This window comes from Prinia subflava, chromosome 7, assembly GCF_021018805.1.
Source record: "Prinia subflava isolate CZ2003 ecotype Zambia chromosome 7, Cam_Psub_1.2, whole genome shotgun sequence".
In the NCBI taxonomy this organism is placed as follows: domain Eukaryota; kingdom Metazoa; phylum Chordata; class Aves; order Passeriformes; family Cisticolidae; genus Prinia; species Prinia subflava.
In genome coordinates, this window is record NC_086253.1 from 33,714,491 (window position 1) to 33,729,673 (window position 15,183).

The 15,183-nt window shown below is 39.8% G+C and overlaps 1 protein-coding gene across 1 annotated transcript in view; it reads left to right on the forward strand.

The window, feature by feature from the left end:
• The first annotated feature begins 84 nt into the window (after positions 1 to 84).
• The window catches only part of RWDD4 (RWD domain containing 4), a 35,965-nt gene continuing 20,866 nt past the window's right edge, over positions 85 to 15,183 (forward strand). The window contains exons 1-7 of the mRNA XM_063402156.1: positions 85 to 242; positions 487 to 567; positions 2,963 to 3,072; positions 3,153 to 3,297; positions 4,063 to 4,177; positions 6,472 to 6,521; positions 6,692 to 9,011. Of these exons, the coding sequence (XP_063258226.1) occupies positions 219 to 242; positions 487 to 567; positions 2,963 to 3,072; positions 3,153 to 3,297; positions 4,063 to 4,177; positions 6,472 to 6,521; positions 6,692 to 6,730 (564 nt within the window). The 5' untranslated portion in view covers positions 85 to 218 and the 3' untranslated portion in view covers positions 6,731 to 9,011. Of the gene's footprint in view, positions 243 to 486; positions 568 to 2,962; positions 3,073 to 3,152; positions 3,298 to 4,062; positions 4,178 to 6,471; positions 6,522 to 6,691 lie in introns of the transcript that reaches the window.

Sequence of the window (15,183 nt, forward strand, 5' to 3'; positions counted from 1 at the left end):
AGCGCTCGCGCGGTGACGTCACTGCGAGGCAGCCAATGAGCGGAAGGAGGAAGCGCGGGGGGACGCGCAGCCGGCCAATGGCAGGGTAGGGGGCGGGGCCCCCGGGTGCCCGTCCGTGCGAGTCCGGCGGGGCCGCGCCAGCCAGGCCCGCCCAGCCCCGGCGGCAGCGGGGCCGGGCCGGGGCGGAGAGAGCGGGGCGGGAGCGGGGCGCTCCGGCCATGGCGGCCAACGAGGACCAGGAGGTGAGTTCCGGGCCCCGCTGCCTGAGGGAGAGTGGAACCAGGGCTGGGGTAGAGCCGTGCGGGAAGAGGGGGCGGCCGCCCGTGGCGGGGGCGGGGGGGATCGGCGGCCGCTGGAGCGGGCGAGGGTGCGTGAGGAGGGAGCCGAGCGGCGGCGGGGCCGGGCGGCGGTGGGGCCGGCACGGCGTCGCGCAGGGAGCGCGGCAGGTGCGAGCGTCGGTAACCCCTGCTCTGGCCCTGGCTGCAGATGGAGCTGGAAGCGCTGCGCTCCATCTACGAGGGAGACCTGTGCTTCAGGGAGCTCAGCCCGGTGTCCTTCCAGTACAGGGTAAGGCGAAACTGCACCTTGAAGTTACTTTGCTGCCTTGTATTTCCCATCCTAGGGCGTTCTAAGCCGAAGAGATATCCGATGTGCCGTAAAGGATAGCTATAGAGAAGGCAGCGTTTTTTCAGGATGTTTGGTACAACGATGCTCCATAGCACAGGATGCCATGTGTGTGAACCTGCTCCCAGCATGGGTTTATTACAGAACCACGGAGCGGGTGCGGCTGGAAGGGCCACAATGAGCCATGCGGTCCAATCTCCCTGCTCAAGCAGGGTCGTCCCAGAGCACAGGATTGTGTGCAGACGGTTCTTGAAAATCTCCGGTGAGGGAAACTCCACAGCCTCTCTGGACAATCTATTCCAGTGCTCGGTCACTGCACAGTAAAGAAGTCCTTCCTTATACTCGGGTGGAGCTTCCTGTCCGTCAGTTTCTGCCCATTGCCTCTTGTCCTGTTGCTTGGCACCAGGTTAAGTCAGTTATCCCCGAGCCAGGCATCCCACTTGCATATCCACCTGTGGCCTGCATAGCCAGAACTGACAAGCCCTCTGAGGAGCCAGCCCACTCTGTAATATCTAGCCTAACAGGTCAGAAAGTGAGAGATTTATAGAGATGTTTCTATGTAAAATTCGGAGCCTTTGTTAACATCTCAGTTACAAGGTTCCAGTCTCTTGACCAAAGACAGTTAGTTGATCATGTCTTGTTTACCTGCTAAAGAGCAAATCCACAAAATGCTTTGGATGTGCGCACTGATACAGTCTGGTCAGAAGAGACATACAGGGAGTGCTGAGCTCAAGGTACACAGCTAGATACTGGCATGAAATTCTCCCCAGCCTTCTCAAATTTAAAAACCTGGAAGTTCTTCTGGGCACAGACTGAGGCAGATGGCCAGAAAACTTTACTGATGAAATCTTAGGCATCCATGGGACAGAAAGGAGACTTCTGGAAATGCCATATACCTGTTTTGGGGAGAAACCATCTAAAATTACCTTTCTGTGACTTCTGAAATAACTTAAGAATAATGTCACTAATTGTAATGAGATACAGCTCAATTAATTAATAGCACTTGGAATCCCAGCCATGTAAGAACAGCCTTTCTTCATTGATTGGATCATTCTTAATAAATTTAATTTCTTTGAAAGGGGAAATATGACATGCCTACAAGCTTAAAGTATGTCATTTTAAATTTTACTAGCTTTGGTTGTTTTTGATTTTTACTAAACAAAAAATAATTGTCAAAAGTTAGGATAACTCATATACAATAAAATTTAGTGTCATACAAAGGCAGTGATAGATCTTTCCCATGAAGAAAAGTTTGTACTGTGAGAAGTCAAAATGCAAGTCAGTGCATGGGAAGATAGAATTCACATGGCTTTGCAGGATTTGCTCTGCACACAGTGCTTTCCTGAGAGTACACTGTGAACCTTGCAGCCACTTCTGCTCTTGGTAGCAGTGGAAAATGAACTGTAAATCTGCCTTGAAAAATGTTGCAGATTCTTGATTTAAAGTCTTATTTATAATATTACCACAAAACAAGTGGTTTTGAATGTCAGTTAGTCCAGTCTGCTATTTACAGATATTTACAATATCTGCAACAGATATTGTAAATATGAAAGCAGCAATTTTTTTTATTTTTTTTTAAGTACGCTAGCCTTACCTTGATTAGGACTTCTCTTGTGAACACACTTTAGTCTACATAATTAGATGAAGGCTGATTTTTATAATGAGACAAATAAGGAAGAATTTTGGGTGATTTTAGAGACCTTATTGTGCTAGTCTTCCAAATTCTTGTGTGAAACAGTTGTTTCTGATTGTATGTCTGTAGTATGCTGCATTTTTTTTTTTAATGCAGACTCATTCTACTGACTTCTTAAATCTTTTACTACTCATTCTTTTGCACAGAGAAATAAAAGATCTGTAGGTATGAGAAGTAAATATTGACATTCTTATCCATTATTTTTGCTGTCTTAGGTTACTAGTTTATTATCATCCTTATTTTAACTCTGTCTTGTGGCTTTTTCATGTTGCTCTGTGCTTAAATATGTCAGGGGGAGAAAAGGCTTCATATTTTCTGTTCTCCTATGTGTTAGTATAATATTAGGCTTGAAGATACTACAAAGTAGCTTTTAAATAAAGGAATTAAAAAACCCCAACCATAAAAAGAGATTTGACAGTTTCTGCTGCTTCTTCTAGAACGAAAACTGAAGGCTAAATATTGATGTCCAAAATTTAATTCTCTTTCTAGATAACAGCTTTATTTTCTAATTGGTAACTATCGAGATAGTTGTCTCAAGGAATTTTGATGGTCTAAAAGAAGAAAGAGGCTTCTGTATTGGCTTTGTAATCCTCAGAAAGTGAGTGGAAGCTGTTGATTTATAAAGTTGGTGGTTTTTCTCTTCAGATAGGTGAAAGTGGAGATCCCAAAGCCTTTCTAATAGAAGTTTCTTGGCCAGAAACATACCCACAAACAGCACCAGTCATATCAATGGATGCTTTCTTTAACAACACAATGTAAGTACTTGTGACAGCTTCAATCATCTGTCTTTTTATCATCTGTCTTGTTTACAGTTGAGTTTAATGATTTCTTTTAGATCTTCAGCTGTTAAGCAAAGTATATTGGATAAGTTAAAGGTAGAAGTTGAAGCAAATCTTGGAACTGCAATGACATACACACTTTTTGAATATGCCAAAGACAATAAGGAGGTATTCATGGAAAATCAACCTGTTAACACTGTGGTAAGTACATAAATTCTGATTTTAATTTTTCCTTTTAAAACTGAAAAAAAATTGATTATTATAACCTGAATACTTCAGAGTTCTCTCTAAGTTGTAAACCAGTTTATTGGTTATACATGTTAGTGGCTGAAAGTGACACGCAAAGTATGGTGCCAGAATGCTCTGTGGTCATAATTGTTCTATTTGATAGTTATTTTGCTATTACACCAAAATGTGTGCAGCCTGCTGTTATGTCCCGCAGGATAACACTAAAATGGAGACTTTGAGCAGAAGCAAAACTAAAGGAAGCTGAAACAGATGTGTCTGCTGAGGATTGAAAAAGTGGCTATTTACTGCAGCCTTCCAGGGATTGCATAAGTGCACCTCCAGGGTCTTCAAGTAGTCAGGCTGGGTCAATTTATGGCTTTTAGGCTGTGTAGGCACATTGTTTGCCATGATGGCGCAGCAGATCTGCTTTGAGGAGGAACGAATGATTTCTGTGTTTGAGAAGTGTGAATCCAGACTAAATCACATGCCATTATTAACTTGTAAAAGTGAAAAAAAGGTGCCCTTTGCAACTAGAAGAGAATAATTCCAGCCCCTAACACAGGTTTTTTTAAAGTACAGCCATGATTATATGTGGTTTAAAAGCAGCAGGCTGCTGACAGCATTTCTTCTTTCTGACAGTCAAGGTATTTCTGTAGGTCAGGTTCAGTAATCACATCACACAGAGGTATCCATGGAACTAATATGCAAAATGTTTACAACCACTTTTATCCTTCTCAGACTTCAGTAAGCAATAACATTTCAACTGGAACTCCTGATGTGCCACCAAGTAAGAAAAAAGAGAAAAAGGAACAGTTATCCAAAACCCAGAAACGAAAACTAGCTGATAAAACAGGTTTGTTTGCTATAATAATCTTTGCTTTGATCAGTATGAAAATCCAAATTTTATAGCAAGGACACCTTGCTAACTTGTAATTTGTTTATAAAATGAACTACTTTAAGTCTGTTGTCTCCATTTTATTTGTTTTAGATGAGATTCTTGCCTGAGATGTTAGTCCTGGTCACAGCAATTTTCTATAATGATTTAATGACATTTCCCTTCCCTTCCCTTCCCTTCCCTTCCCTTCCCTTCCCTTCCCTTCCCTTCCCTTCCCTTCCCTTCCCTTCCCTTCCCTTCCCTTCCCTTCCCTTCCCTTCCCTTCCCTTCCCTTCCCTTCCCTTCCCTTCCCTTCCCTTCCCTTCCCTTCCCTTCCCTTCCCTTCCCTTCCCTTCCCTTCCCTTCCCTTCCCTTCCCTTCCCTTCCCTTCCCTAACCTTCCCTAACCTTCCCTAACCTTCCCTAACCTTCCCTAACCTTCCCTTCCCTAACCTTCCCTTCCCTAACCTTCCCTAACCTTCCCAAACCTTCCCAAACCTTCCCAAACCTTCCCAAACCTTCCCTTCCCTTCCCTTCCCTTCCCTTCCCTTCCCTTCCCTTCCCTTCCCTTCCCTTCCCTTCCCTTCCCTTCCCTTCCCTTCCCTTCCCTTCCCTTCCCTTCCCTTCCCTTCCCTTCCCTTCCCTTCCCTTCCCTTCCCTTCCCTTCCCTTCCCTTCCCTTCCCTTCCCTTCCCTTCCCTTCCCTTCCCTTCCCTTCCCTTCCCTTCCCTTCCCTTCCCTTCCCTTCCCTTCCCTTCCCTTCCCTTCCCTTCCCTTCCCAAACCTTCCCTTCCCAAACCTTCCCTTCCCTTCCCAAACCTTCCCTTCCCTTCCCAAACCTTCCCAAACCTTCCCAAACCTTCCCAAACCTTCCCAAACCTTCCCAAACCTTCCCAAACCTTCCCTTCCCAAACCTTCCCTTCCCAAACCTTCCCTTCCCAAACCTTCCCAAACCTTCCCAAACCTTCCCAAACCTTCCCAAACCTTCCCTTCCCTTCCCAAACCTTCCCTTCCCTTCCCAAACCTTCCCTTCCCAAACCTTCCCTTCCCTTCCCAAACCTTCCCTTCCCAAACCTTCCCTTCCCAAACCTTCCCAAACCTTCCCAAACCTTCCCTTCCCAAACCTTCCCAAACCTTCCCTTCCCAAACCTTCCCAAACCTTCCCAAACCTTCCCAAACCTTCCCTTCCCTTCCCTTCCCTTCCCTTCCCTTCCCTTCCCTTCCCTTCCCTTCCCTTCCCTTCCCTTCCCTTCCCTTCCCTTCCCTTCCCTTCCCTTCCCTTCCCTTCCCTTCCCTTCCCTTCCCTTCCCTTCCCTTCCCTTCCTCTAAAAATTCCTTTTTTCCAAAAAATGCAGTTTGTTGATGGGCTCTCATACATAATTCACATTATTAAAAATGTAATTTCTAAACCGAAGTATTTCTTTTGGAACCCAAAGTAAAACATCTAATTTGGTTTGGATTCTAGAAATAGAAGTGCTTCTGCAAATATTTAATGCTTTCAGTGAAATAGAAGGATTTTGATTGAAAGTGTTGATTACTTCAGTTAATTTTGCTGATGGCTCTTTCATGTTCACCTTCAGTTTTCAGTCATCATCTGGATAATACTATCCTATTATAGCAATAAGTTGTACCCTTTGATAGCGATTTCTGCATATAATCTACTTAACCTCATGTATAATTGGCACACTTAATGTTAACTGTGTAGAGGAAAAGCTGCATAAAATTTAGTTCTTTGACAGAATTCATCATTGCTGGTCAGCCCAGCTCATATTTGAGCTCCAAACTAAATTTCAGGTGGACTGAGACATTTTTATTTAAACTGAATTACTTTGAATTATGTAATCAGAGAATTGTTAAGGTTGGAAGAGACCTTCAAGTTCATCTTTCCAACCATCAACCCGTCACCACCTAATGATCACCCCTAAACCTATCCCCAAGTGCCACATCCAGACACCTCTGGAACACTTCCAGACACAGTGACTCTACCACCTCCCTAGACCACTTATTCCAATACCTAACTACTCTTTTAGTGAAAAATGTTTTTTTTGAAATCTAATCTAAACCTCCCCTGGCACAGCTTAAGGCCATTCCATCTCCTCCTTTCACTTTGAGGCTGGTTAAAGAACACACTGTGTTTAAGACATTAAAATGTGTTTCTGTCCTCGTGGCTTCTGAGTGCAGAAATTGAGGGGTTTGGATGTTTTGTGGATTGATTTTGAAGGAATATAAATATTCCCCTTAGTTTGTGTGTTAAAATTAAAACCTTTTTCTGCAGATAACAAAGGGGAACTTCCACGAGGATGGAACTGGGTTGATGTAATCAAGGTAAAGTGAATGTATTATATACAGTATTGTGAACATGCTGTGTATGTAAATTAAAAATTATTTGTACTTATATCTGAAGAAAACTGATCTGATAAATTTTTTTCTTGCTTTTCTTTCCAACTATGTTTGGAATTGACTATGATGTCTGATTAATTTCTATATGTGTCCAGCATGTAAGTATTTTCAAGTTCTCTTTTTTTTACTGTTAGAAAGAGTAAGAACTGCTGCTTATTTTGGATTCTAATTTACAAATTCCTCAAAAGCTTTAAAAAGTTAGTTCTTCTGAATATTAGTCTGAAGGATTTCCCTCTTTGAACTTCATTGTTTTTTTTATTTACTGAGCAATTTTAATTTTATGATGAGAGGGCTTTGCTAACCAAATGCACTGCAAATATTCTGTCTTCATCTAACAAGAAGACTTGAAATAAAGTTATTAGTGCTGCCAGGTTCTGGAGGGCAGTGGATAAGTAAGAAATAAAAGGGAGCTGTCCCAAGTGGGAGCACCTTACTGTCTCCTATGAGCCTCATTCTCTGCTGCAGCTCCTGCAGTAAATAATTCTTTTCTACTTGTGCCCTCAGTATTGATTTCTTCTACCCACTTGGCTTTACTGATTCAGTGAAAATCACTGCTTGACAGTTTTTAAAGCAAACTATTTTATTTTACACAACTGAAGTAATTTTCACTGTAAGACCTAATACCAGTTCCAGTTGTTAGATAACAGCAAGTAAATGAGGAAGATTGCTTTGGGCAGAGTCTTTCTGAGTCACAAGTGGCCATTTATAGTGGATGTCTTGGTTTTCAGATAGATTTCATGATAGGCATGAAATCTACTTTTAATAATTATCAGCCTAGCTTTAAAAGCTGAGAAATACTAAGTTAAATGTAATGTCTGTTTTTATATTGTCTAAATTTCTATATGGGAATTCACTCAGACGTGTGAAAATAAAGTTCCATTACTTTTTGTTTGTTTGTTTGTTTGTTTGTTTGTTTGTTTGGGGTTTTTGGGGGTTTTTGTTTGTTTGTTTTGGTTTTTTGTTTGGTTTTTTTTGTTTGTTTGGGTTTTTTGTGTTTTGTTTTGGTTTGTTTTGGTTTGTTTTTGTTTTTGTTTTTTTTTTTTTGTTTTTGTTTTTGTTTTTGTTTTTTTGAGAGCTAGTGATAGAGCCTTCAAATTAAATAGAAACAGTGCCCTGAGGTTTTTCTGGGGTTGGTTACCATTTGGGGTTTTTTTGGTTTTTTTTTTAATTCAACTTTCATTATCAGGAAATAAGCTCATTTAGTGCTTAAGCTTAAGAATTAATTTTTGATGCTTTTAAGTCTCTTGGTACAGTAGCACAATCAGTCTGTATTGTTAACTAAGTATACACATGTTCAGTGTGAGATGGAAATAATATTCTTGTTTCCTAATAAATGGAATGGCAGTCTAAACTTTGAATACTTTCTTTTTGTGTCTCTTTTATAGTTAAGCAAAACTGGTTCTAAAGATGATGAATAAAGGACTTTGGTACAAGGAAACTCCACCTTTTAATACAGTGCAATTCTGGGTCACCATCTCTCTTAATAACTTTCATATTTGTTGAAGTAAACATTTTATAAAGCTCGATTTCCTAACTTGTAAATCTAGTCACACAAGTTTATCTAGAGACCATGTGGTCATCTTCAGAAAAATCAACCAACAAACTTGCCTTAAATGAAGGTTAGAATGTGACAAAGGATATGGAGAGCCAGTGTGGTGAAGTGAATAGTGCTGAAGTGTTTATTAATTTATATTTAGTCTGTAGTAAAATCCTGTTATAGTGAACCCAGTGATACTGTAAACACTTCCTGATGTTCTTATTCCAATTGAAGAAAAAAGCACTATAACAGTGATTGGTCACCTGACACCTTAATTCATCAAAATAAATTATTCCATGGAAATAAGACCTTTGTCATTTGTTTATCTAGTATGAACTAGAAGGAGAATATACAAATTGTTCCACTGCCTAACAGGCTAGAGCTTATGGTCTTGTTTTTACTAGTTACTGGCTGAAATAGTAAATACTAGTGAAAGCAAGGCCAAATATTCTAGTCTGCTCAAAAATGAATGGTTATAGCAAGAGTGCAGCTTCTTTATTCTCCACGATATCCCATCTGCTGGTCTTTCTCCAGTGTGCATCTTTACAGACAGTGGGATGTCTGAAGAGGGGCAGAAGTGCTTTCTTGCACATGTCTCAATGATTGGGATTTTGTAGCTGCTTCATTGGAGAAATAGGCATTCTTTGGAGGGATTTGCTGACTAAATGGTGGGACAGTGAAAGTTAGCAATCCATCAAACGTACTGGGAGAACTTCTTTGTGAGAGCTCTTTTCTTTTTTTTTCCTAATCTGCCCTCTTGTATAAGAAGAAGAAGTCATCTTTACTGTATGAACTGTTACTGAATACAAGATGCCTTAATGTCCTTTATTATTTTGGTTTGTCTTGAGATGAACTTTAATAAATGCCTATTTATCTGCCGTGGTATGTGTTTATTGTTTTAAATTCTGTATTGCCTACTGCACTTTTCACTTCGCAAATTTGAAATTGAAAGGACTCTGTCACAAAGAAAACATTCTTAAAAATTGCTGGAAAAATTCTATCTTCCCTCTTGTGATATACATTTACATGATCTTCAGGGTGGCTGTGTTTGTTACTGATAGGAGGGTCAGTCACTTTACCAGGAGCATGGGACAGTATGCATTCTGTTCAGTACACACACAGCAAGTCCAGTGTCCCTTTGGAAGAGCGCTCCACTTTGTACACCAGCCATCATTTCAGAAAGTCTGGTTTCTTTCTAAACTCTACTCTCATGCAGTAGTAGAATGTTGTAAAGTACAAAAGGGAGGACTTTTTCTGAGCGATGCAGCTTTGCCTTTGATGTAAGGGAGGCTCTCTTGGCTGCAGTCTGGCCAAGAGTGCCCGGCATGGGGTGCTGGTGCTGGGAGAAGCTGCTCTGGCAGTACACGTTGAACCTGTAACAGGGAAAGGCCTTTAGCTTTAGTCTCTGTCAGCACCGGGACAGGCAGGGCTCTATTAATGAGTTTTTCAAGGGGTATTGACACGTCTTTGCTGGCATCCTTGGTACTTAAATCAAGTTGCTATGATAATTTATCTGAACAGGTTAGTTAGGTAGGATGGGGGAAGCACAAACAAGAACTAAATCTCTTCCTTTTTATAGTGTTACTGTGCCTAATTTGTTATCCTTGTGAAATCCATGATTTTTCATTTCCTAGTCTGCCTGTAAATCACATGCTCTCATGAAGATATCTGAGACACTCCTCTGGCTCTGTTAGTAAATGTCTTTACTTTGAAGTCTACTTTCACAGGAAATATTGTACATTGGAAAATGTTGTACAAGTTTTTTGCTTCTTTGTAAATTGTGAAAGGTAATTTGTGTAGTTTTAACCATTTTCTGATATGCTGTGATGGCTGAAACAGGATCATTTAAAGAATCTGGATACCTGCTGTTACGGAGAGGCCTGAGCAGTGATAAATGAGGGAAACGAAATATGTAATGATTCTTATCAAGCAAGGCACAATTGTAAATAAGAGATCATGACTCCTGAAGGAATTCTGAACACTCTTGAAAAATCCACTGCCATCTTCTTTTTTTTTAATGAAGACCTACTGGCAGTGGAAAATCAGTGATTACTCAGTGGGATGAGAGTCTCTTGATTGTAGGGCTACACGACCTGTTCAAAGTCGTGAGTTTTGCAGTAGAGCTTTGTTTGGTCTGAGAAGACAAGCCTCAATACTAGTAACAGTAAATTAAAGGTAACAAATGTCCAGAATGCTGTCAGTACCATGACCAAAGATGTCCCATTGCACTCTAATGTATCAAATTCCAGGAGTAATGCAAACTGCCTTTAAGTATGTTGAACAGAGAGGTGACAGCTGTGATTATTCAGCAGTGTGTGCCTAGCATATCCTGCTGACCTCTTTGGTCAGCCTGACACGGATACATTGAAATCAAGGCTGGTAATTTCTGCAGTCCTGCTCTGACTGGTTGTATGTGGGGTGGATAGATAAAGAGTGCCCAGCTGATGAGCAATGACATTTTGGTGAGTAACAGACCAGTAGGAAAAAAGCCAGCATTTCTCCATAGAGGACCTGTGGTAAGGATATTATCCTCCTCTCGTCTGAGGCAATACAAATGATTTGGGGTTATACTGTGAAATTTGTGTTGTGAAAATCCTTGAACTGGTCTGAACCAGGAATAATTTCCCTTTGGAAATTGTTTCCCTCAACAGTATGGCACTCTAAGCTCTTGCAGTTAACAACAGAATGAAGTGGGGAGATGTTCATTCAACAGAGAAAATACCAGAATTATGAGAGTTCTGGGTGGATTGGAGGAGGAAGAGAATGGGGGAAAACACCCTCATGCAAAATTAGAAGAGCATAGGGGATAAATTTTCATTGCTGCAGGACAATACAACAAAACAAAAGCTAAATTCTGGCTTGAGTTTGGGCTATGGTAAAGGACAAGAGGACTGTAGATTTAGGATTGTAGATTTTCTTTCTGTTGCTCTGGTTTCTTTCGCCAACATGGATTTGGCTTCATCTCAGAATGAGTCTGTTTTGTGGTTGTGAGAAGAATTTCTGTTTGCCTGACTGTTATGTTTCCTGTTATTCTCTCTGAGCCCATGTAAGCAGCCTCTGAAAGCCTGGTGTACTCTCTGAAATAAGACAAAACATTGACTAGGCACTGGAAAATCATTAACTGTCCTCTCTCTTCTTCATTCAGAGCAAAGTGAGGAGTGACTCCAAATGGCTTAATTACACAAGACATATGAAAATCTACATAGGCACTGGTGTCCTGTGTCAGGCTGAAAATGTTACATAGCTGTCCCTCACTACTGTGTCTGAGTATTGTATTTATGTTAAAAATAGGGCAGAAATTTGAAAACTCTTATTGCGGTTAGCTACTACAAGTTGTTTATGTTGTGAGATGGGATAAAGGTGATAGCAATGAGAGAGAAAGCCAAGCTGTAAGTGCAGAGCCTTACTGGAGAGGAGTGAGGTTGTGTGGGTGTCTCTGAGGGCAGTGTTTCTTCTGCAGTATCTGTGCTAGTGCTGATGATCAGAAAGGGAAAGCCTGGCTTTGGAAGATACTGTCCAAGGAGTGAAACAGAAGGAAGAAAGAAATCTGTTTCTCAAACATCTCCTATGATGTCATTGAAAGACAATAAATGCAGCCTTGCATGAATTTGCTCTTCAGAGCAGAATCTTACTTTAAATCAAGTATCTCTGTCAGTAGTGCATGTTATGATTTCCTGCAGGTAAGGCAAATGTGAAGAAAGTGTTATGTGAAGAGCTGCTGTTCCACTGTAGAGAACCATTTGATCTCTACCTATAGGGAAAATGATGCTTCAATTGACTTTGAAGACACAGATTTTATAGTAGCTCAGGGAAAAGGTAGCAGCCCATCGATAAAAAGTACACAGCTTCTGTAGACAGTTAACAAATTTTGCCCAGCATTATCAGATTTATATTTTTCCGTGAAGATCAGCACTAGAGTATTACCAGGTTTTAGTTAACTGGCATATTGCATAATTATGATTTTCCTTTCCCTTCCTCATGCCATATGTCTTAAGATTATAAAAGTACAGGATGTCATATAGAAATGTATTTCCAAAATTAAAGGAAAGGAAGTAATCCTACTCAGAAGTAAGGATGTGCCAAAATTAAAGCTGCCTATGTGATGTTTATATGAAAAAGAATTCATAGGAAGATTTTTTTCTGTGACTGTGTGTTTTTTTGGGTTTGTTTGTGGTTTGGTTTGGTTTTTTTTTTTTCCCAGTAGAGTCCAAGCAGATGGTTAGTGCTTTTCTTCCTAGTGTTCCTTCTAGTGGGAGAGCAATACAAAAACTGAGTTTTAGTATTCTTCTAAGGCTCAAAAGAGAAAAATGTTTTCACTTAGCAAATAAAGTAACAGAACTGTCCCTGGAACAAAGTGCACCTTTGAACAGGATGGCCAGGTATTGAGGCACATTAATTTGCTTTAACAAAACTGACTGGATCGGAGTGGTTTTGTCTGCTTCAGAGTCTGTCTTCATGTGGTGGATTTGTGACTTACAAATGGTTGTGGATAATTTTAGCTTGACTATGCAGCTACAGTCCATGTGATTTAACCATTGCTTTCAATAAATGTCTGTTACAGAAGTCAGTGCAGATTCTAATATACTATTAATGAGCTCTAGTTCCATCTCTTTTCATTTGAGGGAAGGAGAGGAGATACAATCTTAATGCTGTGGGTGGAAGATTTTCATATGCATGCTGTCAACAAAAGGCTGTCTGAGCGTGGTTTACAATCAGTCTGAAGGAGTTAAAATGGTGAAGTTCTACAAGATAATTGTAGTAGCCTATATTAAGATGGATCCATTATTTCCTAGGTTTGGTTTTGGTTTTGTTGTCTTTTGGTTTTGTTTTTAAACTTTTTTAAACTTTTAAACTTTAAGTTTTTAAACTTTCTTGTTATGATGTTTAAAATGCTAACAGTGCAAGTGGTACATTAGTTTATTATCTTAGAGTGGATATGTATAAAGTAACTAACTGTTTACTCAGATAAGCAAGAACAGTTACCTTGTGTTTCCCGATTTCATGACATGATGACCGTTCTCTAACCTTTTTCATGGTGCATTCCTACAGGTAGTATCCCTCCCTTGTTTTCTTCCTAGCATGGGCAAGAAAAGGTACTCAGCATCACTGTATGTTTCCTTTATAGCTTGTATACAGAAAGGTGTATTGGGTGGGGAAAGAAGGAAATGTAAACTACTGACTGGTATTTATGCCTCATGCCTGGAATGAGTTAAAATAATCTGTGTCATGTTGCATATAATATAATTTACAATAAGGTGCAATGTTTCATTCCTTTCTATTTTCTCCTTGTTTAAATGTATGTACTTGAGACCTCTACTACAGTCTCTGACTGGTGAAAATTGGGCAGAATCTCTTTGTGATCATCACAATAATCTTTGTTTCACAGACACAAGCTCTACTCTGTTAGATCCTGTACTGGTGAACACAGAGGAAGCAGGGCAAGTCACTGTCTTGCACGATCAGGAAAAGATATTCTATGAGGAGACATGCTAAATATGAAAAACATATACTCAACTTCTTTGGATCTGTTTAGGGAGAAAATATGACAGTAGAAGTGAAGAGTGAGTGAAAGAAGAAGGAGGAAGGAACAGCTTCCTCCTTGAGTCTGGAGCCTTAAGACATGGTTGATTAATCAACCAACATGGTTGGTTAGTCTTCTAAAAATTACAGTTAATAAACATACATTGTTTCACTGTATGTTAAAATATCTCTTACAGTATTTTAAAAGATGAAAAATATTTTTTAAAGTGTTAATAGTAAACCCTTGAGGGGAGGAAAGAATATCACCAGAAAAAAGTTATACACAGGAACAAAGCTAGAAATTTTGAAGTTGTGGGATTTTTGTATATCAAGAAATGCAGTTTCTCTTGTGTGAAAAAGTGGAGACAATTCTAAAGCCTCACTTCATCTTTCTGAATGAAGATTCTGAATAGTTTAATATTTTGAGTGTTGAAAGCTCAGAATTTTATCTGCTGGAAGGAAGGAAAGTATATGAAATTTGGATTTAGATGTACATTTTGCAAATTTACATCCAGCTCATCAGTAATTAAATCTCCAGTTAAATGTGTGTCCTGTAAGCAGAATGGTTAAAATGTGATTTGCCATGCATATGCATATAAATACAGTCCTGGTGAGGTACATCATTACATCAACTCACTTAAGGTATCAATGTACAAAGTTTAAGAATATCTGACTCATTCAAAGCTTCTGCCATCAAACACAGCAAAATAATCAAAACTGCAATGATTTTTTTATATTACAACAACCTGATCTCACTATGCTTATTTTTGCTACAATCACAAATTTTTCTGCAAAAAGAGGTAGAAAGAAATGCATTAATGGAAGGATGCTATCCTCAATTATGTAACTACTACTACTAAAGAAAGAGGTTGTAACTCCAGCTGATGGACCTGAGGTGGGGTCTTCCAGGTGGTGTCAGAAATCGTCACCGTCGTGTTTCACCATATCTGGAAATTTTGAGGAAGTATCTGAGATGAGATATCGAAGATTTGTTGTAAGGTTTTCCAGATACTTGTTTTTAGTTTTGAAATTCTATTGAATTTATACTCCTATTGTACAGGAAGTGCATTATTAGTTTTGGTATGTAAAAATAGGGCATATTGTAAATCTAGAATGCAAAAGAGGAAGGGACGGTAATACAAAGTCTTGACTGATGCACACTATAAGAAACCTGGTAGGTTTGTGCTGTATGTAGATTAGGTTTGTATTTGTGTCCTTGAGTATGTGGGGTTTTTTCATTGTTTTCGGGTTTTATGGGTCAAAAGCCTGATATCCCATCATCTCAGGAAGGTTCTGAAAGAAAATCTCATAATTATTTAAAGGTATAATTAGAAGAATTAAGCTAACTGAACTGATGCAAAAGCAGACACTGTTGTGTTGCATCTCCTGAGGTATCAAAAGAGATAGTTCTGACCAAAAAAGCAATGCAGACATATGGCAGGAGTTACTCAACACTTTCTGGGAACAAATCATCAAAGTGTAAATGGAGTTCATTCTAACAGAGAATTAGACTCAAACATTTCAGATGAG